Source organism: Amblyomma mixtum, chromosome 6 (genome assembly GCF_055824585.1).
Source record: "Amblyomma mixtum isolate Tamu chromosome 6, ASM5582458v1, whole genome shotgun sequence".
In the NCBI taxonomy this organism is placed as follows: domain Eukaryota; kingdom Metazoa; phylum Arthropoda; class Arachnida; order Ixodida; family Ixodidae; genus Amblyomma; species Amblyomma mixtum.
The window spans coordinates 158354261-158381382 of NC_143017.1; the positions used below are offsets into that span (position 1 = coordinate 158354261).

Below are 27122 nucleotides of genomic sequence, written 5' to 3' on the forward strand. Positions count from 1 at the left end.
CAACATAGCTCTAAATTATGTTCGCGATTAACGTCGCGGCAGGGGAATCTTGCCGCTCTGACGCTTGAGTACTGGGGCATTTTGACCCTCGAGCGGTCAGTGGTCGCACAGGTACCGTAGTTGCCTCCGATTTACTTTTCACTTGGAAACAAAAATGCTGGCGAAATTGGTTTCAAAGCAGCAGCAACAACAACAATTAGAATAAAAGTACGAAGAGGTATAATGTGGACAACTTTTATTTGCAATATTACAATAATGTATTTACATACAATAATGGTTTATGAGATAGCTGATGTGCATAATGCATGGGATGATGTCAATGAGCAACTCGCAGCAACAACTCGAGACGTGCGTCAGGTAACAACTTCAGAATCGACAGCACCAACACAACAATAAAAACTTATTTGCAACAACTTTAGGTAAAAACATACAAGGCACAAAGCGCGGAACTATTGCCTGCGTGTTAACATTACATAAGGGCACATCAGGACGGAGCACAGTTGATGTCTGCGCTGTCCTGACTCACCTGCCTTGTGCAGTCTACATCAACGACTAACATTCTTCTTAGTGAGCAACACGTGATTTGGGTGTGACTATACTGAGGGTAAGACAGGTCACATTACGTACTAGAGGCACGAACCATGGTCCGCTGCTTCAAAGTCCATGCTAAGATGTTAGACGTGGATAGGCAAGGCCTTATACTGCAAGCCCCGTGAATCAGCTCTGTACATGCGCGCATATTGTTCTGAGAGATCCTCGTGCGCTATCACCTGGTTTACCAACTTAAATGTTTCGACTGGCGAGGTATGCGGACAATCTGTAAGCACAAACAGCCCTAGCATATAGGGGCAACTCATCTGCTTCCACTGTGCAGCGGGTAGTAACAGGAAATATGACTGAAGCAAAAGTAAGAAGAAATCTCGGATAATTTCCGGCGGTCTGATTGCTCCAAAATTGTGTCTTGAGACCAAGAACACATGAGGAATAACGGGGCAAGTGGTGTACCGTTCTGACAAAAAAATACTCACCATAGCGTGCCCTAATGCGCTCAGCGACTAGGAACGATACGTGGAATGAGCATAACCTTAAAGGTGCCCTGCGACGTAGATAAAGCATGGGGTCTTTATTCTTTGTATGCAGAGTAAGGGACATTGTGAGTCCCGAACGCGCAATGAGATCACCGAAATCATAATATTTGATATTTTAATCTTCGCTAGAAATGCTTGTTTCGAGCCGATGGTGTCGCAACGCGGCGGCCATTGGCGGCAGCGGAAATGAGGCGGCATCCAGATAGGGCGCTGCCTTTCTCATTGGTTGGGCGTCCAGTTTACATATTGTTCCTTTATACTTGCGAAATGAATCCAAAATATTATGTCTCTGAGTACTGAAAGCTTTTCGCATGCCACAAAAACTGGAAAGAAGCAGGGAAAGCGAATGAAAACTAACAAGAATACAGCTAGGGGCGACATTTTCCATTCCGCTTCAAAACCTTCGTGGCAGCCAGCGCTGTTCAAAAAACCTTGGCTCAAACCAGAAAGCGCGCGCATCGAGACCGCCCGTGACCATACCAAGACGGCAGCGAAAAAAAAAGCCAGTCGACAAGAAAGGCCGGACAGGAGACCGGAGTCGAGTTTGGGGGGGAGGAGGGCTACTGCCTACCGCCTTCCAGTCCGACTAAAAAAGAATCTTCGGGGAGCTTCCTTTGTTGTTTGTCACCCCTGCCCTGAGTACGGCGTCGCGTACACGGGGGGAAGACGCCGTCAAAATGAGCGGATGTCTACAGCCCCGACAAAGCAACAACTGCATGCACGCTTCCGCTGCGTGTGCGCCAGGCGCGGTTCTGATTGGTAGCGCCCAATCTCGGTACTGGGTGAGTGAAATGGGCGAGTGAAGTGCGTTTTCGTCTGAGCTTTTCATTTCGAATTTTCAGAGTGGAATAACTTTCGTTTGCATGCTCCGATTTCAATAATTCTTTTTGCTCTGGTCTCTGGAAAGCATGATGAATCTATTTAATGATATTAACTGGTACCGAGGAAATCATCGCGGTGCCCCTTTAAGAAATCATGGCCGCAGCAAAAAAAAAATACCCAAAAAAGCTCACAGGGACACTAACTTCCATTGTGTTGGCAATGCGACTGCATTAGCATTTGTTGATGCCTTCACCGGAAGTGACGTTACGTCTGGTCTGGTGACGTCACTTTACTCCAGCCAATGGGCGAATTTTAAGACTGACCACGCATTTTGGCCCGTTGGGTCTTCTAATGCTATCTACACGTTTAATGTCGTCGAGCTCTGCCAACGCATTAAAGTTGCGTGGTCCGACTATACTGTTTTTCGAACAGCAGCTTCGGCTGAGACAGTCGGCTCATGTTACGTGCGACCTTTCACAGTGAGACTTTCTGCCAGCGCCTTCTGTATTCTCCCTTCCAGTGTTGGAGGAGGGGAAGGCGAAAAATTGGAAAGCTTTCTAGGCATGTCGCCGTGCGCGCCTGCATTTTTGTGCCGCAGCTATCAAGTCCGTCTTTCCTGATCATGTTGGCGCAGTCGTTCTTTAATTTCCTTGAAAAAAAAAAAAACGGGATTCTTGCTAAAAAGCGCCGCTATAGTTTCTAACTAAATTTTTTTTGTCACTGTCCTCCGTTTGCACACAGTGGCAGAAATATTCATGGCGCTTCTTATGGTTCAATCATTAATTTTGATGACCACCATTTGCCTCTCTAGATGAGGTAAGTAGACTAGCTAGCACCGATCCAAATGACTACTTGCACCGCGCCTTTATCTGATTAAGGATAAGCGCTGAAGTAAACGCTTTTGACATCGGAAAAAGAGAGAAAGTACGTTCGAGAGCAATTCTGCAGGGGATTAATTCAGGATGCACTAAGGTGAAACAAAAATTCACAGGGACATCTAATTACTTGCAATGCAATAGAATTAGAAGCTGTTGACGCCTTTACCGGAAATGACGTCGTTTTCCGGTGTGGTGACGTCACTTTCCTCCATCCGATGGCAATTATCCGGTTCGGTGACCTCCAGCCAATGGGCGAATTTTTTTGACCGACACATTCTTCCCCGATGAGTCTTTAATGTGATCGCGTTAATAAAGGAAGCATGGCCGAATTAATAAGAGCAAGAGAATTGTGAAGTGCGATAGTCCTGTGAGCGATAGATCGTCAAAAGCATCAGAAGGGCAAGAACCCTGCGCCCTCTAAGCGCTCGTCGATCTTTCTGAATTACGTAGTTAGGCCCCTTCTTTAGGCACAGGTACAACTCACACAGGCTTCTGACGTGGACAACTGTCGGCACATTCTCAATGACTTGTAGTTGTATGTGTCTTCCATTTGCGGTTCATTGATGTAGAAAGGTTTTATCCTTCCCAAGGAATTGCTCCAACTGATGTGCTATTTAATTGGGCCTAATGAGTTTGGACTGCTCTGGTTTCTAAGATCCCTTACAAACTTTTAGCCGTCATGACTGTTTTTAAAGAAAAGGTATATGCAATACGGCCGACAAGCCGCTATACTGGGGCCAGAACGGATCGGCAGATGGCATGACGCATTGAAATGACCTCATGGACTCAACAAAAAAGAAAGGGTGGGAGGGCCATCACGAGCAAGGAGCATGGTGCGATAAATATGTCCGGGTTTGATGCTTCTTGAAGCATCAGAGCCGACCGTGTGGAGTCGCCAAGATGTGACGTGAGGCAGTGTAAATGACATGTATGTGCCTTTGTAATGCAGGGCAATCACAACAGCCCTAGCCACTACTTTGGATCGCATGCTTGTATATGCGTCATATTTGGTCGGTGCCCCGAGGCGAGCACTTTCAATGATGTGGCGAACGTAGCTGATTTAAATCCTGTACAGAGCGTATAAAATAACCGTTGATCAGCTCCGTTCACAGTTGCAATCAACGCGTACAAATCGAGGTATGCATCAAGTGAAGTAGATAGTTAAACCGGGTAAAATATTAAAATATCACAGTCTTTCCGGCGCCTACATGGCTGTGTGTTCCGTGCCGTCGTCGTAGGTCATGGCGTAGTTGACGTGACCGTTTCGGTAGCTGCTAATCTCATGCGCCTTCTCTGGTTTCTCAGTTATGATTTCCTGCAAAAAAAGAGAAAATATTTGTTGCAATATAGCATGAACCAAGTGTTGGTAAATTCTTTATGTAAATTAAGTGGTCAACTGTACAGTGCAAGGAAGATAGACGTTTCTTTGATAGCACCTTTCATATTTGCTCGCTTAATGCGACCCTTACAGCTTTTCCTCCAAAACTCTGCAGGTGCTGTCCGGAATTTCGGGCAGAACATATCGCTGTTATATCTGTACATGCACTTGGCGCCATCTTTCGGAAGCATCTCCAACCAGAGAGTTTCAGGCTACTATGTGTACCACACGGTGCGACACATCAGAAGCAATTTTAAGCTGCTATTGGTGTCGCCGATAGGCAGAAAAAGCAAGAAATAAAATGTTCACTGAGCGCTGCTTTAAGGTGGCGGTCCCACTCTGACGGTGAGCGGTAACCATTTTTGGTGATATTTGTACGTCGACTGTACCTCGCTCGTTCGCTTCATAAATATGGTTCAGATATCTCCGAAAAGCTACTTTTCTCTGCTTTCAAAAGATGCATTTTGTTTAACGGTAGCTGCAAATTTGTTTCAACTGTAAAAGAAAACGCAAAGACGAAAACTGGCAGTTGAGCTCAACTTGTCTCAGGAAATGCAAAATTGTGAAAAACCTCTTGCACCAGTTCTTTTGTATTATCTCTATGCATGAATTATGCCAGCACTACTTGTAAAGAAAGAATGTGAAGAAACTGTTCATCCGTGCTCATTCCATAAACTGAGCATTATATTGTTACGGGCGAGAATACGACGAAGCGGGCAATGACACGTTACGAAGCTCTCGCGTAGGGCCGCTGTCACCGTATCTGTCAGGTCACGTTCTTTGGCTTGCCTCCGCGCAGCATTCGGTGGAGGCGTTGGGCGATACGGAGTTTCAGCGAAGCGCGATCCGTGGTCCGCTTCCACGATGCGCTCCCTTTAGAAGCAATTTGCGCATGCGCAGATAGTCACGAGGAGCCAGGTGAGGGCGGGTACCTGCCACGGCGCAGCAGGGTCCTTGCGTAGCGGATAACGATAGCAGAACACGGATCCCGCTGTGCTCAAACTATCCAGTATCTTGCCTCCGTGGTATTACCACACGAACCACAGTTCTGTCTACTAACCTCCACTTTCGCGGGCGCACATTTTTGTTCCTTGGTGCACGGCTGTTCCTCCTTGTGCATTGTCCTCAAGTAGAACTTCCTCATGGCCGGCGTTACTAAACTGGGGTCTACTTCAGCCGAGTTCTTGAGACCTGCGAGCAAAAACGGCAACTAGGGTCACATATGCCGCCAACATGTGAACGTCGCAGTGGTGGACCTCAAGGACTGTTCTGGTGCCAGTCAAGCTTGTATTATAACGAGGCGATCCACTTGTTTCCGAGGCAGCAGTTAAAGAATCTTTCCAAATTATTTTACTTTTGTGGAGAAGACAGGAAGGTATATCTGCTGGATTAAATGACTACGATCTTTTTCTTTCGCGGAGTCCTGGAAATTTGGATGACTAAGAGTGGTTTAACGGATTACTGGGGACAACTCCATCCAATTACTGTTCTTAGAACAGGATCTGACCGAAACGTGGATTCCCAATAAATGTTTACTTAAATGAAGCGTTTCTCAATTTCGCATATATATATATATATATATATATATATATATATATATATATATATATATATATATATATATATATATATATATATATATATATATATATATATATATATATATATATCTATATGGAGCGCAGAATACCTACGAAACTGCGCCAAAACTGAACGCGGTAGAAGGCTGCCTCTCTGCATTAGATGTCATTGTACGTGTGACATGAATGAAAAACAGTTTATCTCTGCGATCTCACGCTTACACGGACGGGAACACTCACCAAGCGCAAGCGTGATGAGGATCGCTACGAAAAACGTGACGAAGAAGCTGATGACTGGAATCCACATGTACGATATATGGTATAGGTCATATATGCCTCTGGAAAAGGAGACCAAGGAGAATTATTTACACACTGAATTACTTCGAATTCGAAGCAGCAAAAAATATTAAACTGGTTCTAGTCGACCTACCACACGGCGGCGCTTAGCTTCGTGCCGTGTTTAACGCGGAAAATTTTCGTTACAAATCCTTCCGGATGCCGGCACGTCGCGCTTCACACGCAAAATTCAAGGCCAGCGCGCGCCGCCGTTGCGTAAGGCAAGTAGTTTCTCGGGCTGCAGCATAGCTGATTACTTCTACACAAGGCGCTGACCGGCTCCGCTGGGACGGAAACGCATGAACAGGCGTAAGCAGTACGAACGTGAACCCGCAACCGGGAGTAGCGGCAGGACAAAGGGGCGCCTGTGGATGTTCTAAACGTTGAAGTCTTGCCTCTTGCGTGCTCTCTTCATAAACCATTACAGTAGTACGCACTATTTGTCTCGTTTCGCGTGTTCTGCCTTCTTAAAACCTTGAAGCTCATATTTTATAAAATTGTTGCTGCTCCTGAAATTGAAGGCACGATCCACTGCAAGCGCCAGGAGGAGCCACAGGCACGCGACCGGCCCCCTTTGGCACATGATAGCGTGTTGCCTTTCGTAATGTTCGCGACTGAAGGTTGTGTTTTATCAAACAGCGGATGCAGCAAATCTCTGACGCACCAGATAGGAGATGAAGCTTCAACCGCAGAGTAGAGTGCATTTAGTTGTTGACATGCCAAATAATTGACAATATCGCGCATACAAAGAGTTTACAAGCTAGCATCGAAGAAACTTACTCTCAGAACAAAGGTTTCTCGCATTGTTGCTTGAATACCATCACGGACAAGCATGGATGAAATTGAACTGCATTTAGATTATCGTAATTATGGCTGTATTACTGATACCAAGTAAGATTGTTACGCAGCGGCCGAAGGTACGTTAAGGTTTGCGGATTGCATCACATAGATTTAGCGCGGTAGCGCTATTCAACTCAAAAGTCACTGCCCATTCCGTGCCCGATTTGACTTTGGTTTAACCTTGACAAGCACAGCACAGCAGCAGTTTGACTTTGACAGTCAACGACCTTCGCCTATTTGGACCAAAATCGATGTCCAACCATAATTCAGCGTGCCCTACACCATGGCGACCACCGAATTTGGCCCGGGCCTGTGCCAAAATGCTATCTCTCGACCTTAGTATATAACCGTGGTTAAATAACTTCTTAAAATTCAGTTTATATCCTTCGGCGGGAGCACTATGTTTTCTTAAGCGTTGGCGTGTGTTATCAAGGTAAGGTTTTTGTTACTGTTACGTCCCGCTAAGCATGCGTTAGGGTGCGCATTGGAATAAATTTTCTGAGGGCACCAACCCAACCGGATACAGCGAGCAGAAGCTAAAAACAAATCCCACACTGGCCACAATATTAGGTATATTAATTGAATGAAGGTGCGCTCTAGATAGAAGCTATGAAAGTAATTAATGCTGACTGGCTTGCAAGCAGCCTACGCGACGCCGACAGCGCGAGGGACCATAAGCACAGAACTGCTTACCCTGAGTAGTAGGTCCGCGGCGGAAACACCCTGGCCGTGTAGTTGAACGGGCACTCCTCGAGTGTTGTGCGGGCGGGAACGGGGGCGCGTGGGTAGACCATACCTCCAATGGCGACCCAGAAGGCCAGTCCCATGCCCGTGAACATTGACAACAGGGCGGCCTACAAAGGCCGAAATGAATGAGTCATCAACGCGAGTCATTAAAAGCCTTTATGGCTTGGGCAGACTTGTCTTAAAGATTGTATTCTGTTCTCTGAAAATAAAGGTGTTTATTATTATTATTATTATAGCGCACCACCGAGTGTTCACTTCTCTCTATCCGTCTGCGCAGCGCATGCGTGGTGACGGTTTGCAACGGCTTCTAATCACAAATAGCGTATTGCCAGACCACCAAGCATTTGCGCATATCGTCTCTCCTGACTAGCTCTCGCCTGGAAGATCAGGAAGCACTGGCTCAACGGGCGAGACAGGCAGCCGTCTCCAATAAGGTCCTGGACTAAGGAGTCCACTCAATTTCTTGCTACAGAATAAATAGTTTAGTCATTAATTCATCCGAGCAAATATTGATGCACTCATGCTTGGCATCTTCACTTCGATGGAGGTGTAAAGGCTGGTTCACATGCAAGCGTCTGGGCGAATTGAGCGGCGCGCTGCAGAGAGAGGTTTCAACCTCAAAGGCTAGGAGTCGGCCGGATCCCTTGGGACCAGGCGGCAGCCTGGGCTTGATTTATGAGTTCTTTTTGCTTATCTGGGTCTGAACTACAGAGCACCAGAGCCTCTCGTGTTTCTTCATTTATAATGGTCCCTGAATTGTTTTCTATATGTGCGCATGTCCATATCATGCGGATGATGTTTGCCTGCCCCCTGCAAAGTTTGCATTTTTCGTTGTATTGCTCCGGGTGGCATTAGATTATTATGTGCGGATTCGGGTATGTGCCCATCTCTGTAACCACCACCAAATTGCTTCCTCCTTTTTGCTGAACCTAAAAATCGTGCTTGATGTCACCGCCGCCTTGTGTACATTGTCCGCACGTGCACAACTTCCTCGCTTTTGCCATCGCGCATCCGGCTTCGAACGCACGGTCCACGCGTGCATTGTTCAAGACCGCGGTAGGCTACTGTGACAGGGGTGCCGAACTGCGATATTTTCGGATGTCGCAAGCCATGTACTAGCACGTGCTTCGTGTTTGGGTCCTCGCTGCTAGAGCCTTGCGCGTACCCTTTGTACGGCTCTCAAAGGCGGTTTTTCTTTTGCACCTAAGACTCCCCCTGACGGATCTTAGTACAAGTGTCACGTGAACGACAAAGTTGCTGTAGCCCGTTTACACTCGGGTCATTGTCGCTTATTTGTTAGTCCCCTGAGGTGCCAAGCACGTGGGATTTCGAGGACGATAGAAAAAAGCATCATCTCGTGAGTTCAGGCCCCAGGCTGTAATCGCAGAAGCGTCTCTATATGTTAATTTTATTCCAGATCTCACTTTAGATCGTTAATAAACCATAAAGCAGAGCTTATATCGTTGCCGGATAGGAAAGTTTGGCGCTTGGACGGGAGGATATCTTGTTCAAACACGCCTATAAATAGTAATGTATTAATTACCTAAGGAGGCTATATCAACTTACAATTGCCTATATTTTTAAGGCCGCTTCTTCACTCAATAAAATTAAACGCCTCGTACAGCCTAAAGGTACCGTTCAGACATGCGAAAAAGAAAGGTGGTTCTGCGGTGAACACCTGCGGTGATCACGGTATTGGCCACAAAATGTTACACAAGCGTTTGTAGCCTGAGGTGCCAAGAACGTGGGATTTCGAGGACGATAGAAAAAAGCATCATCTCGTGAGTTCAGGCCCCAGGCTGTAATCGCAGAAGCGTCTCTATATGTTAATTTTATTCCAGATCTCACTTTAGATCGTTAATAAACCATAAAGCAGAGCTTATATCGTTGCCGGATAGGAAAGTTTGGCGCTTGGACGGGAGGATATCTTGTTCAAACACGCCTATAAATAGTAATGTATTAATTACCTAAGGAGGCTATATCAACTTACAATTGCCTATATTTTTAAGGCCGCTTCTTCACTCAATAAAATTAAACGCCTCGTACAGCCTAAAGGTACCGTTCAGACATGCGAAAAAGAAAGGTGGTTCTGCGGTGAACACCTGCGGTGATCACGGTATTGGCCACAAAATGTTACACAAGCGTTTGTAGCCCTCGAGGCGGTAAAATTCCATTTTCCTCTTGCTGCTATCACATGCTGCGCACCTCATTAATAGCTCCTTACCGTGCAGTTAGTGGATGGCAATTTTTCAGGAATTGTTTGGGAGCAGCGGGCTGGAGCACAAAAGTGAAAGTAACCTTCACTTGTGGGAGCTCCACAACAGGTACGAGGCCTTCTCGTGGAACGCAAGTCTGCCTACTAATGCCCTCGTATCGTTCCGTTTGTGCTGCGCTGGAACCCCTGAAGGGAATACAGAATGCGATGCAACTGCATCGGCAGCATTCCAATGCAGAGACACAAGACAGCGCACGCACTGCGGAAAGAAGAATGTTTTTGAAAAAGGGCGCTGCAACTGTCTGATTTCTGTGTCGACATCCGAACCGCACCGATAGGCAAGGGATGCCTGTAGGCGTGCTCGTGTGTACAGTAAATAATATGCGTCTGGGGCACGTAATCCACACCTTTCTAAAATATATACTTTTTAATGACGCACTCAAGACCTCCAAACATCTAAGAAGACATGTGCCGCGCTGGCCATTGAAGATGCCTTTTGATGAAGGAACGTGGGATGTTATGAGGAACCAGACATTCGAGGAAAATCGAAAGCAGGCAAGGCCATGAATACTTTAGCTTATAAATATGCAGCGTGGGACTTGTGTGTTGTGTCATCAATAACGAGCACCACAGTCAGCCGCGGTCTGTACTACTAATGTAGTAGTTGCACTGTTTACCAGCGAAGCTTGTGCGCCCCCCCCCCCAAAAAAAAAAAAAAAAAAACACCGTCAAAGCAGCAACCCTGCAGGATCGAACCTATAAGCAAAACACACTATGGAAACATCCTATTTATACACAGTCTTTGATTTTGCGTCTTTAGACACCGTCATTGGAAAGCATTGACATTTAAAAACGATAACCCCAAACACACTCTCATGTTCTAACCGCGAACAATGCCTGTCAAAAACAACTCGCTTGGCGTGTGGCTAATACGGGCAAAAAGAGAAGCACTTTTCGCCATCTCTTCGACCATGAAGCACTCTTCCCGCATTCAAACTCTGCTAATCTGTTCTTCTTTCTGCAAACATGAATGCATGTGGCCGGATGTGTGCACACTTCAAGAAACAAGTGCTTGTGCATGCACGCTCTAAACTCTCACCTGGCTTCCACACCAGGGAAAGAGAAGTCCCAGGAAGAAGATGGCCCCAGAAGCGCCTCCGAAGGCTCCAGTAGTGATGAAAGTCGCCTGCGAAGAGGGCGAGAGCGAAAGCTTAGTTTGTGCAGCAAGCTTTGTGAATAGTTAGGAAATGGACATACAAAAACTCTGCTTTGGATCATTTTAGGGCAAAGTTTAGTAGGCAGACAGCTCAAAACATAAACAAACACAAAACATTTTAGTGATGCTCGTATCTGCGCGCATGCCGACAAATCCTGTATTTAGCCAGTCTGATGTTTTTTTATCCTTTCTCCTGCTTTGGGTCTCCGTTGCTTTAGCCAGACACGCCTCGTTGGGGGCTGCAGCTGCTCGGTACACGAGGGCTTTTCGTGCTGACATGAAAACATTAAATGTACGCTTCGACTTCGCTGTAATCCCAGCCTGGACAGCTTTTCGTTTTGCTAGTTCGCCGCATGGTTTTAAATAAGCACATCACAACATCAGGGTGTCATTCAAATGACAGAGGTGAACATGAGTCACTCTGCTTCCCATGACGAACTGAAGCTGTGACGCTAAGTAATTTAAGACTCAGACTTGTAGCGGGTTGCTAGCGACGAAGTAAGAAATAAAGTAAGAAAATGCATTAAGAAAGGATAATATTGTAGTTTTACCTTTTAGCATAGCGTTTGGAGCGACGCGCTACCTTGAGGTTGCAGGTGCAAGCGCACATCTGCCACGCGTGCGCAGCTTGCTCTCCGCTCAAGCAAGTTGCGCACGGAGTATCGAGCATCACGCTGTGCTAAAACTCCCTGTTTACTGCTGGCACGCCATACGTAAAATGGTGCCAAAATGTAAGGGACAGTCAGTGCTGTCTTACCTGAAGGATGGAAGGTAAGCTGCCGGCGAGAAATGCGATGACCACAGTGAGAAGACCGTACGCAGCAGCTGAAATAGAAGAACGGAACTTCTTACTATCTATCATCCAGTTAACAGATGCACGAGGTAGCGTGAAATACAGTTTCTTTCAAAGTACCACATCGCACAAAAGATAAGTTTATCGATTGGAATGGAAGAAAGGTCGGCCGGAAAGGTTAACACTTGGCCTGCTTTGCGGAGGGGGAGAAGAAAGAGGGTCGTGATGGGTGACGATCTGATGAGAAGAGTGACGGCAATACAAACAGGCACATTTGTTGGCATCACAATCGCGAGTCAAAGCTGGTATTGCTCAATAATGGTGAAAACGCCTGCATTGCGTGGGGAGCTTTCCTACATAGTTGAAACTTGGTTCAGCGCGAAAGACGAACACAAAGAAAGGAAACGACACACACGGAGCGCTTTGTCGTTTCCTTTCTTTGTGTTCGTCTTTCGCGCTGAACCAAGTTTCAACTATGTCTCACCAACTAGCCTAGCACGAAGTTTTGTTAAAGCTTTCCTACACTCTACAGACATCACACAAAATTTGCAAGATTATGTAGTCATTGGTCATCACCGACGACCAACGTTGCTTTCACAATATTGAGGCTACAGCGATGAAAAAAAGGGTTCTATCCGTTTTTTGTTTCCAAGAACTAAGAGGAAGAGCGAATTATTAGGGGAGGGGGGGGGGGGGGGGCTTTATTTGTGATACTCATTAACAACTCAGTGCTATAGAGGGGATTTCATTTGATTGATGTGATTTGTTTTGACACCTGCAGATCAAAGGCATGTTATTTGGTATGGAAGGACGCGATTTTATTTCCTGTGGTCATTGCAGGATGAGCTAGATTAATAGTAATGCCTCCACTCACCAATCGCCTTTGTTGTCCACATGACGGCAGTTGGAGACAGCTTCAGTCTGGGTCTTAGGAAATCTTCCCACGTGATGGCTGCCAAGGCGTTGTAGCCAGATGACATCGTGCTGAAATCACGGACGCAGAGTGATCAGTGCACATCGTAGCTGGGGCTGACTGAACTTCAAGGATAGCCATGTTCTCCTTCCACTCGCAGTGCTAGGCCAATGGACAGGTGCCTGGCCAAAGACTCAGAGCTACGGATTCAGTGTTATTATCGCTGGAGTTAATAATTCGGAATTTCCCTTTCTTCCGGCTTCGATATGCTTGCCTTGATTGATAAGCTTATTTGGTCATTAACCAAATTTGGCGTATTTGGGCAGTAGAGATACAACAATGTATAAGTCCTACCTGAGTGATCCGCTGTAGACAGCCGTGACGAAGAGCCCCGTCAAGCCGGGCAGGTAGCCCATCGTGTCCATTACGAAGTACGGCATCAGCTGCGTCCCGAAGAAGTTAATTATCGTCATGCCACGGCTGATTGAACTTGTTTTAAGTATGAGGATATGATACAAACGGCATGTACATTTCTCTTGTTCCACCTTACTTAAAAGACGTAATTTGATCTTGTTTATGAGCTCAGGCGCTCGGCTTTAACGATTTGATATTGTCACTAAATGGCTTTAAGGTGCAGTCGTTGTGATGCTTTAGTTACAAATGGCCGTAAGGTCTGAAGGTGTTCAGCGCTACCCACTGCATTGTTTCTGGCGAGCGTCCATGCAATTATTACAATTACTATTTTCCGCTCCATTTGCGAAAGGCAAGCAAAGGTGAGTAATGCAGCTGTGGTTTACAATTTCCTTGCCGGTTCGTCTCCTTCCAGAGGGCTTCTAATTTACTCCCACTGCGGATGTTGGCTCGCTCCTCTTGGCAGCCGCCTTCAGAGAGCTACGGAGCAGGAACGAAACGGGAGTAGAATCGCATGCCGCTCATCATCAGCGGCGGCAGTAGCGGCTTAACTACGTCCTCTGCAGGACAAGGGCCTCTCCCATATCCCTTCAGTAAACCCTGTCCTGTGCCATCTGCGGCCGTCTCATACCCCGCAATCCTCCCGATTTCATCCGTCCATCTGTATATCTGCCGCCATCCCCTACGCCTGCCCTCGCTTGGAATCCACTTTGTTACCCCAAAGGATCACCGGTCTTCACTTTGTATTCCTTGCTCATGACCATTCGTTCGTTTTGATTTCGACTAGGATGTCATTAACTCACGTTTGTTCCTTGATACACTTTGCTCTCTTCCTGTCTCATAACGGTACACATATCATTTTCCTTCGACAGCTCGCTGCGGTGTCCTCAATTTAAGTTCAAGCCTTTTCATTAGCCTCCAAGTTTCTTCCGCAGAGGTGGTTAGTCACAATATTGTCACCGACAAACGCAGCAGGAAGCGGGAAGCACAGCGTTTTCTAGAATGAGGCTCGCTGAACCGCCGAGCTCATGCAGAACAAAGACGACATCGGCCACGCGCTGGGAGCCAAGGTTCGGCCACCAGGTGGCGCCGGCAGAGTGCCAGCAGTGTGGCAATATGAAACTGTACTACACATCTTCTTCATGAGGGTTACTAGTAAACTGCTATTCATCACCTGAAGGTACCTGTCAATCGCAGTCCACGCTATCCTTATCCTCTGAGTCATTTCTATTTCGTGTTTAGAATCTGCGATAACGTCTGCCCTATATGTAGACTTTTTCCTAACCGCTTTCAATGCTTCACTGCCTGTCGTAAACTGTTGTTCCCTTGTTCCCTTCCAAGACTGTTGAAACCTTTTTCTGGCCAATAATTTTTAGGCCTACCATTCTGTTATCAGCGAATCGGAGATTACTAGCGTTTTATCTGGTAACTTTTGCCCCCAATTCTTCCCCATCAAGTTATATACAAATGCCTCCTGTAAACACGCGGCCAATAATAGAGGAGAGATCGTGTATCCCTGTCTGAAACCCTTCTTGATTGCTGTTTTATCACTTTTCCTGTGGAGGAGGACAGGGGTCGCTGTGCAACCGCTACAGATATTTTCCAGCGCATTTAGATATGTCCCTTGTGCACTCTGGTTGCACAGGTCGCCACTCAAGCGTAAAATGTTAATTAGAACTTGAACCTCAGATCTTTTTTCTTTTTTTTTGCGAACTGCAGGCCCCAGTTCGCAAAGAACTACGGCCTGCACTCCAGCGACCTCTACCCCACTCAGCGTGCGATGCTTTTGAGGGTTGAAGCGGCGGATTTGGCACAACAGTCCGAGCACCGAGGAGTCGGCAGTGTCGGCAGCAAGTCAAGCTACTGGTGCGGCAGCTGTCACCAGCGAGACACCGTCACTACTAGTCGAGATTGGCGGGTACGGACATATTTAAATTCTGTAATGATAGTCCTCGTAGCGCTGGTTATGCAGCCCAGCGTCTTGGTAGGTTGACGAAGCGAACACGCCGAGCGATGTGTTTACTAACGTGGAGGCTCGTGCAACATTAGCTAGCCAAATGTGTTTTCCTCGTCGCAGCTGCGTGCCGCGGCGTGAACTTCGTCCGAGGAGCACTTAGAGGGGCACTTGGAGTTCGTCTGCTGCTCTCCACTTGTAAATCGAGGGGCGTCAAAAACGAAATCACGTGGGCAAGCAAAGCGCTTAACCATGAAGCGCCGAAAGATAACGAAACTCGGATGGCCGCTTGTTGCACCGTTAAAAGTTTTCTTTGGCTTCCACGGTTGCGGTTTTCTCTGTGTGATAAAAGTGCACTAGCGGTTTCATAATAAAACGCATTTGTATCCAAACGCGTAACCTTCATGCTCATTTGTCCGGCTCAAAGATTCGTGGCGGTTTTCGGTTATTTCGTCATCGCTCTTGTACGTACGACATTGGCCTGTGGCGGCGATACCTGGATTTTAGTTTTTGCTCTTTGTACCTTACAGGAGCACTTTAGGTAAGAGTGGTCTTTTTGTGGTTAGGAACTGGTGTTCAACCGATACAAACCTACTTCAGTTTCTCCCTGCTGTACTTTTAAAGCTAAGATAAGTCGATGACTTCTTTTGTAGTTGTGTCCAGGGCATCTTAAAAAAAAAACAAAGAAAGATATACAAAAGACAAAATTCCCCCGCGGTGGATCAGTGGTTATGGTGCTCGGCTGCTAACCCGGAAGACGCGGGTTCGATCCCGGCTGCGGCGGTCGAATTTCGATGGAGGCGAAATTCTAGAAGCCCGTGTTCTGCGCGATGTCAGTGCACGTTAAAGAACCCCAGATGGTCGAAATTTCCGGAGCCCTTCACTACGGCGTCTCTCATAGCCGGAATCGTTTTGGGACCTTAAACCCCATAAACCAAAAAAACAAAAGAAGAGAAGGATGGTAGTTACGCAACAATTTGATCCTTAAAATCACTGCGTGTTTTTAACTCTAAAAGCAAGCGAAAGGAAGAACTTTCTTTGTTCGTCACTTGCCTCGTCGTATTTGTTGATAACGGAAGCCTTGACCGGATCGCACTGATGGTAGATCGCAAAAAGCACCAGGCCGCACAAGGAGGCGAATGTGAGGATTCCCGCCACGCCCAGCATGTTGATGTACAGCGCCCTGCGGGTGAGAGCGTGAGGTGTGAACAGTGTTTCGCAATACGCACATGGCTGCCAGAGCGTGATAGCTCACAACATACGGTGCTCAGCATCCAAGAGAGCGAAGAAAGACTGTTTCGTAGAATTACTTTTAAAGCTGAGAAGGCAAATAATTTGACTACTTACACAGACAGACGGTTGTGAGTGGTGCCAAAAAAAAAAAAATGAATGGATAGGAAGTTGCTGCGCGACAATCTGCTTCACAGCGATAATATTGTCATGTGTGTTATTTGTGATTTTCCGCTTACTCAACGTGATCCTCAACCAGCGGGGTGCAGATCCAGTGTCCCCACGACCCGCTTCGTTTGAGCTACTCGTGACATTCTGGCGGAAGTGCCGTCTTATGCGACGTCATCCCCAACCTCCCGGTGCGTAGAGTCCCATTCCCAGCACCGGCCACCGCACATCTGCTGAGGAGGCCGAGATACGTGCCAGCCGGCGAATTCAAGGACTCAGCCCCGAATTCGGCATCTTGCGCAATTTACCACAAGGTCCGTCCCGGCAGTGCACATGGCTCGACCTACCGTGAGCCAAGGCCAGCAGACAGATTCTTCGCCCGTGCCTGCCGTGGTTTACCGCCTTGTCGCTCCTCGTTCAGCTGTCCCGTTCCGTGGCGAAGCCTCCGAAGACATCGACGATAGGCTTCATCACTATGAATGCGTGGCCCGCCACAACGGCTGAACTGCGGAACAGTGCGTGGAGAACTTGTATTTCTGCCTCGAGGGCACTTCCCGTCGCTGGTACGAGAACCACGAGCACACCCTTACGTCGTGGGATACCTGCAAGAAATAGCTGCGACACACTTTTGCTAACCAACATCGCCGCCAACGCGCAGAGGACCTCCTGCAAACCAGGTTCCAGGTTCCAGGTTCCCCGATAAAACTGTCACAAGTTTCGTCGAAGATGTGTTGCGGCTTAGTGCCCGAGCCGATCCCCGAGCAACCGAGGGAAAGAAGGTGCGCATTCTTATGCGGGGAGTAACGTCCGACATTTTCGGCGGTCTCATTGGGGATCCTTCCAAAACCGTGGCCGGCTTTATATCCGAGGCGACTAACATCGAGCGCGCCCTGGCAGCCAGAGCAGATCGTTATCGTCGGCTTGCTGGAGTTTCTAGTGCTTCCAGTCTTTGCGCTGACCACTCGGCGGCTTACCCGGGTGGCTTACCCGTCGACGCCATGCACCTACGCGAGGTAATCCGCGTAATTGTTAGGGAGGAACTCCGGAAGTGTCTGCCACCCAACGCTTGCTGCTCTTCGGCCCCCTTCACGGAGGTCGTCCGAGAAGAAGTGCAACGTGCACTTTTTCCTCGCTGCCCCGTCACCCCTCCTCCGGCACAGCCCGCCATGACGTACGCCTCCGTCGTCCGTAGCTCGTCGCCGCCTACGGTCGACCACCCGTCCCCCCCTCTGCAGCCCCCTCTATGGCAAAATTCTTCTTGAGGGTCGTCTGCAGCTGCTTCTTGACAGGAGTGTTGGTGTTGCTAGAGGTGTCACGCGGCTTCACTCTGGCTGCGCCCAAGTTCTCGTCACCAACTTTCGCAGCGCGCCGCAGCACCTCACCAAGGGCACAGTAATCGGCCTCATCGAGCGCCTCAGCGCCCCTGTCGACGCTGAGACCCTGACTGCGGATCCTTCCTGTCCGCCCCCTCCCCAGCACTCGGTGCCGCCTTTAGGTGTCAGCATTGCGCCGCAACTCTCTGCTCAGGAGAGAGACGAGCTCGTCGCTCTCTGGGTGAGTTCTACGACTGCTTTTCTACGCCACCAGGAGTTCGCTAGACACCAATAGCAAAACCCAGAATAATTACTGACGACGCTGTACGTTCCGTTCGTCAGTCACCTTATCGGGTTTCCTTAAAAGAACGTGAAACCATACAGCGTCAAGAGCGCGAAATGTTAGCTGATCATATTAACCTACCATCTCACAGCCCGTGGATAGCTCCGGTGGTGCTGGTGAAGAAAAGAGACGGCACCCTTCGCTTCTGTGTTGACTACCGGCGCCTCAGCAGAGTCACGAAGAAGGACGCATATCCACCTCCGCGCATCGATGACGCTCTTGATCGCCTGCGTCGTGCCCGTTAGATTTCGTTTATCGACCTTAAAAGCGTGTATTTGCAGAATGAAGTGGATGAGCGTGAACGAGAGAAGACTGCTTTCGTCACCCCGGATGGACTGCACGAGTTCAAGGTGATGCCCTTCGGACTCTGTACAGCTCCAGCGACCTTCCAGCGCATTATGGACACTGTGCTCACCGGCCTGAAATGGCAAACATGCCTTGTGTACCTTGATGATGTAGTCATTTTTTCAAGCACGTTTCATGAACATCTGGTTCGCCTAAAAGCGGTCCTGCTGGCTATCAGGAACGTCCGGCCTCACCCTCAAGCCTACGAAGCGCTAGTTTGCCTATGACGAACTGAAGTTTCTGGGTCACGTCGTCAGCCACGACGGCGTCCGTCCTGATCCCGATAAAACAGTGGCCGTTGCTTCCTTCCCGACGCCGTCGCACAACAACGCCGTGCGGAGATTCCTGGGCCTCCGCGCTTTCTACAGACGCTTTGTTCCCAACTTTTCGGATATCGCCGCGCCGCTTACTCGCCTCACGAAAGCGTCCGTCCACTTCCAGTGGTCTGATGAAGAGCAGATTGCATTGCACCATCTAAAACGGCGCCTGCCGGGTTCCCCTGTACTAGGCCATTTCGATCAGGACGCCGCGACTGAGGTACGCACTGACGCAGGTAACACGGGCCTCGGGGCCGTCTTGATCCAACATCAGAACGGCGCCGAGCGTGTCATCGCATACGCCAGTCGTGTTTTGTCGAAGGCGGAAACCAATTACTCGACAGCCAAAAAAGAATGCCTCGCAGTAATTTGGGCGGTCACAAAGTTCCGACCCTATCTGCACGGGCGCCCATTACAGGTGGTCACAGACCATCACTCTCTGTGTTGGTTGACCAATCTAAGGGACTCTGCAGGCCGACTTGCGAGGTGGGCTCTAAGACTGCAAGAATCCGGCGCTTCGATCGTCTATAAGTCTCGTCGTCGACACACTGATGCTGACAGCCTGTCCCGCGTTCCCGTCGAATCCGCGCCTACTGATACGGACGACTGTGACATCTTCCTAGGAAATCTAAGTCCTGTAGATATGGCGGCGCGGCAGCGACTCGACCGCGAACTTTACGACGGGATCTCACATTTGGAGGGTCAAGGAGGCGTAGTTCCACGTCCTTTTGTACGCGTACTGCCTAATTTATGCCTTCGAGACAACGTTCTGTATAAGAAGAACTTTGCCCTGAGCCCGAGGTCATGGCTTTTGGTTGTGCCCACTGATCAACGCGACGAAATTATAGAAGCGTCTCAGGACATTTGGGGTTCAGTCGAACGCTCGTGCGATAACGTTCGAAGTACTATTGGCCACAGCTCGACAAGACCGTTCGCCATTACACCAGGACCTGCCGCGAGTGTCAACGACGCAAGACGCCACCCGTGAAGCCTGCGGGACTCCTTCACCCCATCATCCGTTCCAGCAGATTGGTATGGACCTATTCGGACCTTCTCCTAGGTCGCAATCGGGGAACCGCTGGATCGCTGTTGCGACGGACTACCTCACGCGGTATGCCGAATCACGCGCTCTGCCGTAATCAACGGCTTCGGATGTGGCAAAGTTTTTCGTCGAGTCAGTAATTCTTCAATACGGTGCCCCAGAGGTCCTTATCACTGATCGTGGTGCCGTATTTATGTCCCAACTTCTGTCACAGGTACTGAGCTTAAGCCGCACCGCCCACAGCAAAACTACCGCATACCACTCGCAAACAAACGGGCTGACCGAGCGCCTTAACAAGACCTTGGCTGACATGCTCTCAAAATATGTCGACATCGAGCACCGAACCTGGCCGTACCGAAGTGTCACCGAAGTGTTGCCATACGTCACTTTTGCGTATAACATCGTGGTTCAAGAAACTACCGGATTTTCACCATTTCGCCTGGTGCATGGCAGAGAAGTCACTACCATGCTCGACGCTATGCTGCCCCACCAGCCAGCCGTCTACACATCACGCCGACGCTCAACTCGTCTCCCAACATGCGGAAGAAGCCCGACTGTTGGCCCGCCTTCGCATCCAAGCCCGCCAGCAAGTCGATGCTCGCCGATACAACCATGGCCACCGTGACGTTTAATTCAATCCTGGTGATCGAGTGTGGGTGTGGACTCCAATTCGCCGCTGTGGCCTTAGCGAGAAGCTGCTGAAGAGATACTTTGGCCCGTACGAGGTGATTCGCCGTATAGGCGGGTTAAATTACGAAGTGCTGCTGGTCGTAATGCGGGCATCTCACCGCCCGCCTAGTTGTTCACGTCGCTCGCTTCAAAGCGTACTGTGACCGCTCGGAGCACGTGGCCTAACTCTTCGGGCTTTACACGTTTTTCAGCCTTAATTTTTTTCTCGCTGCGTATTGGGACGATGCGCCTTTCGGGTGGAGCAGTGTCATGTGTGTTATTTGTGATTTTCCACTTACTCAACGTGATCCTCAACCAGCGGGGTGCCGATCGGCGGCAAAGAGCAAGAAGCTCGGAAGGAATCGCTCGTGAGCCCGGCCGCGACCGCTTGGGCTGTCTCTCGCGCCTCCTCTTTTGTGGTCCTGGTCCTCCAGTGTCCAAACGACCCACTTCGTTAGAGCGACCCGTGACAATATAATATCAGCCAAACAGCAGAAGACTCGAGGCTGGCTAACACCTAAGTTGTTCGTCAGCCTTGTGTTGTGTGCTCTTCTGTGTTTCCTTTCTTGCTTGCTGTTACTATTTTTGCGGAGAATCAGTGTGGGAGTTAACATTTTCTGCGAACCAAAAAGAAATTACTTAATCGTCGCATAAACAGGCTAATGTTGAACGAGTGAGATGGGACGTTGAAGGCGACTATCGCAAGCGGACACATGATAGTCGCTTCATCGATAACTTTTGCCAATTTTTAAGCGAGGCTTGTTTACGCTCCTTCTTCTAACTTTCTCTCCCTTTCTCATTATGCTAAAGGCAAACGTCACAAATAAAAAAGTGCTTATTTCCAGGCACTGTGTTGTAATATTCGCATTGCACGGAACTCTCAGTACAGAGGGCAAAACACATGCCTAGAACGTCCGAACTTTGTCTTCAGCAGGTCCCAAAGCAGCTGCGACCAGGGAGGCAAAAAATGACGATTAAATCCTGTTAATTTCACTGCACATGCTTACATAAACAGCATTTTGAACCAAATGTTATCACTAGATAACACGTGTTCATCTCGAAACACGCCCAGAACGCGTTCTAGACAAGCGTTTTGCCCTCTCTACATCTCTGTTGACCTCGAACATGTCACATAACGAAGGCGTTTGCTGAATAAAGATAGGTAGTCGCTTTATCTGTAGATCTTAATAACTCAGCATCAATGTTTCATATGCCAACCTGCATATACACTTGGTTTCGACTTTCCAACACGTAACTGTCCGGAATGCACGTTACAAGAAGGAAGATAAATTAATGCTAGAAGTCAAGCGTGACTGATGGCGTAAGGCTTAATAATAACGATACTCTGCTGATCAAAATGTACGTTGCTGTGCTCTGTGGTGATTTTTATTAATATTCGTAAGGTTTATATGCTTCAAATGATGTATCCCAGTCAGTGTAACGAATGTAATGATGGGAACATGTTTCGGGCTCATTGCGATTCCATGGAATGCAGCGCCCGACAAATAGCAGTAACGCCTTTAGACAAGCAATAGCCTTCATCCGCGCAAGTTAGCAGTCGCACTGCCGCGATAATGTCGTTACTGGCTTTGATTTTAAGACCTTTGATTGACTACGCATGCGCAAAGTATATTACTTCTTGGAGAAGTTTATGTGCATGGAGCAAGTTAGGGCCGCCATGTGCCGTGAAACCAGGGTTGCACCCTCTATAGGAGCTGTAGGACACAAGTACTACATGTACCATGTGACATTCACTGGTTGTCAACCCTAGTCTACTACGGCGTAGCGTTACTATCCAGCGTCCCCCCTGAGTGCGGTTATTGAGAAAGAACTCACACACGGGCCTTGCGGATGGAGCCGAGACTGCAGTACCGCTGGATCATGGTCTGGTTGGTGCAGAACCCCATTGTCCAGGTTACTGTTGCCCCGATGACGACGCTCCAGAACGTGAACGTCTTCTGAAAGTTGAAGCTCATGCTTGCCGTCGGAAGCAGTGCAGGAAAGCACGTTAGCGTAGACTCTAACCGCAGCCACTATCGCGTATAGGCATGGAAATAGGGCTCACGTGTTTTGTGTACGAGACTGGGTTTGTATACATCGCTAGCGACGGAAATGGCAGTCAGGTTTATTGAAAACAAGTCATTCATAATAGCAGCGACTGGGAGAAATCAACGACGAAGGCCCGAATGATAGAGCGCACGCAAATGCGCTGTCGTGTGCATTATATCTTGTTGATTGCGCCGAGTCTTCGCTACTAATTTTTTTTTTTTTTACTGAAGTGCTTAGGTGACGACGGCGTAGCAACGCACTTGACTCATGCGTGATAAACGTTGACCATTTTGTGATCACAATTACTCTTCCATTGTGATAACATTTAACATAATGCTGACAATGGCAAGACCTCTCTTCTCTATATAGACAGCAACGGCGGTGATGTTGTGTTGTAGGACCTTATAATTCTTTATTTTCCTTTAGGCTAGTGTGGCTGCACGGTAAAGACGCAGTCGTACTTATGCCAGACAGTTGTTTACAGGAATCTCGCATGACAGTTTAAAATGCGCCCAAAAAATTTCCACTGAATTGCTTCAGCTGTCAGTATTTAAACGTTAAAGACTTTCGGCGACGATGCAACGACTACATTCTGTATACTTCTCGAGCTATTCACGGTAACTTTTGTGGGATTGGCTTGGCTATAGTGCCAGTTAAGTTAATTAACAGGCAAAATATATTAAATCAAATACATCCTAATGACTCGCATGTAAGGCGCCAGGCCCTGTTATGTAAACTGTGAAACTCGTGGCAAACACTGTAGCTGTGGCCGAAGCTTCATCACCCTCATTCAGTTTAAGTTTTAAAAGTGCACTGAGTTCTCAGTGCCTCAGGGCTACGCTACGCGAACAAGAACTTATGACCCACTGGCCACCAGTGACAAAACTAGGCTTGTTATTTTCGTCGTGTGTAACACGGTGCCTTGCAAGTTGGTATTAAGCGGAAATTGAATGTGCGAAAACTTGCGAGAGAAAACATACGTGCTTGCCTTTCTTCAAAGATATTTTTTTTTTCTTATAGAAATAGACGCTGGTGCTTGGTTTACGCAACAAACTCCCTATAAAACATTGGTTGTTACCTTGCAGACGTGTCACTATATTAATTAAAATCTTAAGCGCTTAATCATAGGCTGTTATTTTCTTGTTTAGTTCACATTACACTATCTTGACGCTCCACAGCAAGCACGCCTTTCATTTCGTCATCATATTTTTCCACGTTGGTGTGTTAGCACGAGCAGGAACGGCAGCACAAAAGCTGATTATTCCAGAACTGTGGCAGACTGCCCAATCGGGCTGATTTTCTGAAGAAAAATTGTTTTTAACCTCTTTTAGAATGGAAGTTTGCGAATAACGAAAAGATTATTAGTCTGCGTCCAGTGCCTAATGTCATGACCATTTTTATACGTTATCACATTACAACGGGCTTCTGCGCGGAAGGGAAACGCTGTAAAGCTGAAATACACTGCCAAATTCGCATTTCCGCGATCAATTTATTGAACATCCGCATCATGTTAGTAACACCATGGAGCAAATACTGCGGTATGCGCGCTGCCAATTTTGTACCACATTTACGTTCTTTGTCTTTTTTGTAATTATTTATTGATTGAGCCTGCATGGGAAAATTATACGACACGCCGCAACGGTGAATTGGCCACCGCAAACACATTTTTCTTTACCATCAATGCTTTCGTGAGGTGTGGTGCATAAGTGTACTTACTCAAAAAACTCCAGCAGTCCATGCTTATCGACAACGCTGTAAACCCCGCTGGGCCCGCCAGTCATAATCAATCCCTGCAAAGCGAAAAAGGCGCCAACGATACTGATTTCGTCAGCGACGCAACAAATCTTCTTTGGTGAAACTACTCAGCAGTTGAACGTGAACCACTCTGCTACGCTATTCCATTGAAGCAAAACGGCCCAGAACAACAAAGAAAGGAAGAATGAAAAGCCACTCTTAGTGACTCACAATCATTGTTTCACAAACAGTGTGAAGTCTCGTTGTTTGTAACTCTCCTTTTTTTTCACACGCTAGGCGACTAGTCAAGGTTATGCCATCGCGTTTATTTTTTTTTTTTTCATAATGGTTGCTCTTTCTGGCAATTACTCCGCCGCGGTGGCTCAGTGGTTACGGCTTTCACACAAGGGCTTTCAGACACTGATGTAGGACGTGTTCTAGAAAAGGGATCTATATGAAGGGTATTCACGTGACATCACGGGTGCCGTTTTGTTCTACAGCACACAGCTAAAGCGGTGCAGGTGATAAGCCGATTAGGCATGCGCGCTGCTTTTCGCCATGCACATGTAGTACGCCATTGTGATGTCGGTGCATGCTCCCTTTATAAACACTTCTCACTTCTTCACAGCGGTGGAAACAATAGTTGCGTGTAGAGTAGTAATTAAGCGATTTGCTATGTAACGCGGTGCAATCAAAATACTCCTTCAGTAAGCTGGTATACTTTTCTTCGCGTCAAATTTTTAATCAAATAATGAAACTGAACCAACCAATCAATTAAATAATCAGTTAAACTGACACAGGGCAAGTTTATTTATGTCCACAGCCCATATAATGTAGGGCTCGAGCTGAACAATGCCGCAGTGTACAACAAACGCTTTTTCTGAGATACGACCGAACACAGGTCAAGGAAATGCGAGGTATGCCCACACTTTCTCGCAGGTTATAAATACTCTGCCGTGCACTGCTGAGAAAGTGTTTGTTTCCGTATATACAGGGGCCTTCTACTTCATTGTTTTGCGGAGAGATAGAAACCTGGCCGAGTTCGTTATCAGATAATAAAAGAACTGGTCCACTGTATCTCGGGAGTCTCATCGTGGAACTGCTAAACAATTTGGGCTAACAGAGATTATCTTTCACTGGCTGTGTTTGCGTGCTGCTCTTACAATAGAGGGCCTCCCTCAGGTTTCATTCTTTGATAAAACATACGCATAGCACAGCTAGAGTGATGGCCTGCTTCTAATGAAGAGCCTTGACCCCTACAGGAGATGTTTGTGCAGTTCTCAGACAACACGGACAGTATGATGCTTCCTGTGCAGCCTACACTGTGGTAAATCAAAATAAACGTCACATTCAGCCATCTGAAAATATGCGAATGAAATGTCATTCCTGAGAGATGTTATGCTGATATAAAAGAAAAACAGCGCGCACAGATCGTTTCTTGCACTAGTTGTCTTCATAACAATGAAAGGAGACTTTCGGACGTTTAATTTTTTTATGACAGTATATTGATTAGTTAATTCTAAGTTACAACTATCGCTTGCTGAGAGAAGTCAAATGTGCCCACAATTTTGGCTCCCAGGTAGCGAAATGAGCGTCCCAGCTGCAACGAAACTCTTTCGCCCATGTTTTGTTACCCTTGTTAAGGAATGGGTCATTTAGACGGGGAGCACTAACTTCAGATCTGCTCGCATTTGTGCCCTCAATATGCTTGCCAAAATAGGGTTTCAAAGCGCATCGACTGAGCCTGAGGAAAAGGCTACGCCGAACGACGAGCTAACTTCCCCCTTTCCTACCGTGGTGCGCTATGTGAAAGCTCATCAAACAATCGTGCGAAATAAACTACAGACATTTCTACACAGGGAGCCTGCTTGAGTTGCGTCACACTTCAGTTCTATACATCATCTGGATCATCCCATATCACCTTGCGGCTACGGGTGAAGTTCTATCATATCGGCTTGAAACAGTACCTCTGCTTTGTGAGCTTTGTGCGAGTGAACACTCCTAGCTGTCTGTGCGTGTCCTTAACTCTCTCACACAATGTTTCGTTCCAATGCTTATTGAGACTGCCTTTAAATCTCATCTTAAAAAAAAAATGATGTTCGTTCGCACTGTTTACGAAGTACAGTATAATGGAATGGAATAATGAAATAATAGATTTTTTTTCTATCAGAAGCTAACTGAATAGCAGTTGGATACATGCCACACTAGATAGTCGTCTGACCCATCACACGCTTCCGGTTTGAGGTTGTGCGCGGGGTCTGCAGCGTCAGTAAGTGTGACAGTGAGATTTTCTGAAAGTCTCTGGCCTTACATTGGTTCACAACTACGGTCTCTGATCGTAAATGTCGAGCTTGAATTATGCCGTAACAAATAAGGATATCATTTCGGAACCGCCAAAGTCCACGTCAGCGCTGTGGAAGTAAAACTGGAGTACCTTGGTTGCGACAAGCAAGAATCCGCAGACCATCAGCACCATTTGTATGACGTCGGTCCACACGACAGCTTTGATGCCTCCCTGCGAGAAAAAGAACGCCATAGTAATATATGCATCTGCAGCCGCTGTCCATTGGCAAGATATGTACAGCCAGCAATCTATTGAGGTAGCTTTCAATAGTTAAAACACATACATAAAAAAAACATACATATGCGCATATGCGTATGTGTGTGCGCATACCTATTTCTGGCATGAAAAAGAGAACTGCCCGCATCGTCAGTGTCGAGTGGAGTGCTCGTAATGCCTC

General features: G+C 47.5%; 1 protein-coding gene across 5 annotated transcripts in view; it reads right to left on the bottom strand.

Annotated features, from left to right (window-relative positions):
- Nucleotides 1-218: 218 nt before the first annotated feature.
- LOC149340955 (sodium-coupled monocarboxylate transporter 1-like) overlaps nucleotides 219-27122 on the bottom strand; it is a 97693-nt gene continuing 70789 nt past the window's right edge. For 4 of the 5 annotated variants that reach the window (XM_089549896.1, XM_089549893.1, XM_089549894.1 and 1 more), the window contains 12 exons: nucleotides 26816-26896; nucleotides 24364-24437; nucleotides 22435-22575; nucleotides 16225-16354; nucleotides 13161-13249; nucleotides 12768-12877; nucleotides 11858-11925; nucleotides 10984-11070; nucleotides 7616-7776; nucleotides 5987-6084; nucleotides 5227-5357; nucleotides 219-4103 (listed from right to left, as the gene is read on the bottom strand). In XM_089549896.1, the coding sequence (XP_089406022.1) occupies nucleotides 3993-4103; nucleotides 5227-5357; nucleotides 5987-6084; nucleotides 7616-7776; nucleotides 10984-11070; nucleotides 11858-11925; nucleotides 12768-12877; nucleotides 13161-13249; nucleotides 16225-16354; nucleotides 22435-22575; nucleotides 24364-24437; nucleotides 26816-26896 (1281 nt within the window). In that variant the 3' untranslated portion in view covers nucleotides 219-3992. The remainder of the gene's footprint in view (nucleotides 4104-5226; nucleotides 5358-5986; nucleotides 6085-7615; nucleotides 7777-10983; nucleotides 11071-11857; nucleotides 11926-12767; nucleotides 12878-13160; nucleotides 13250-16224; nucleotides 16355-22434; nucleotides 22576-24363; nucleotides 24438-26815; nucleotides 26897-27122) is intronic. The other variant, XR_016283680.1, reaches the window with a different exon arrangement.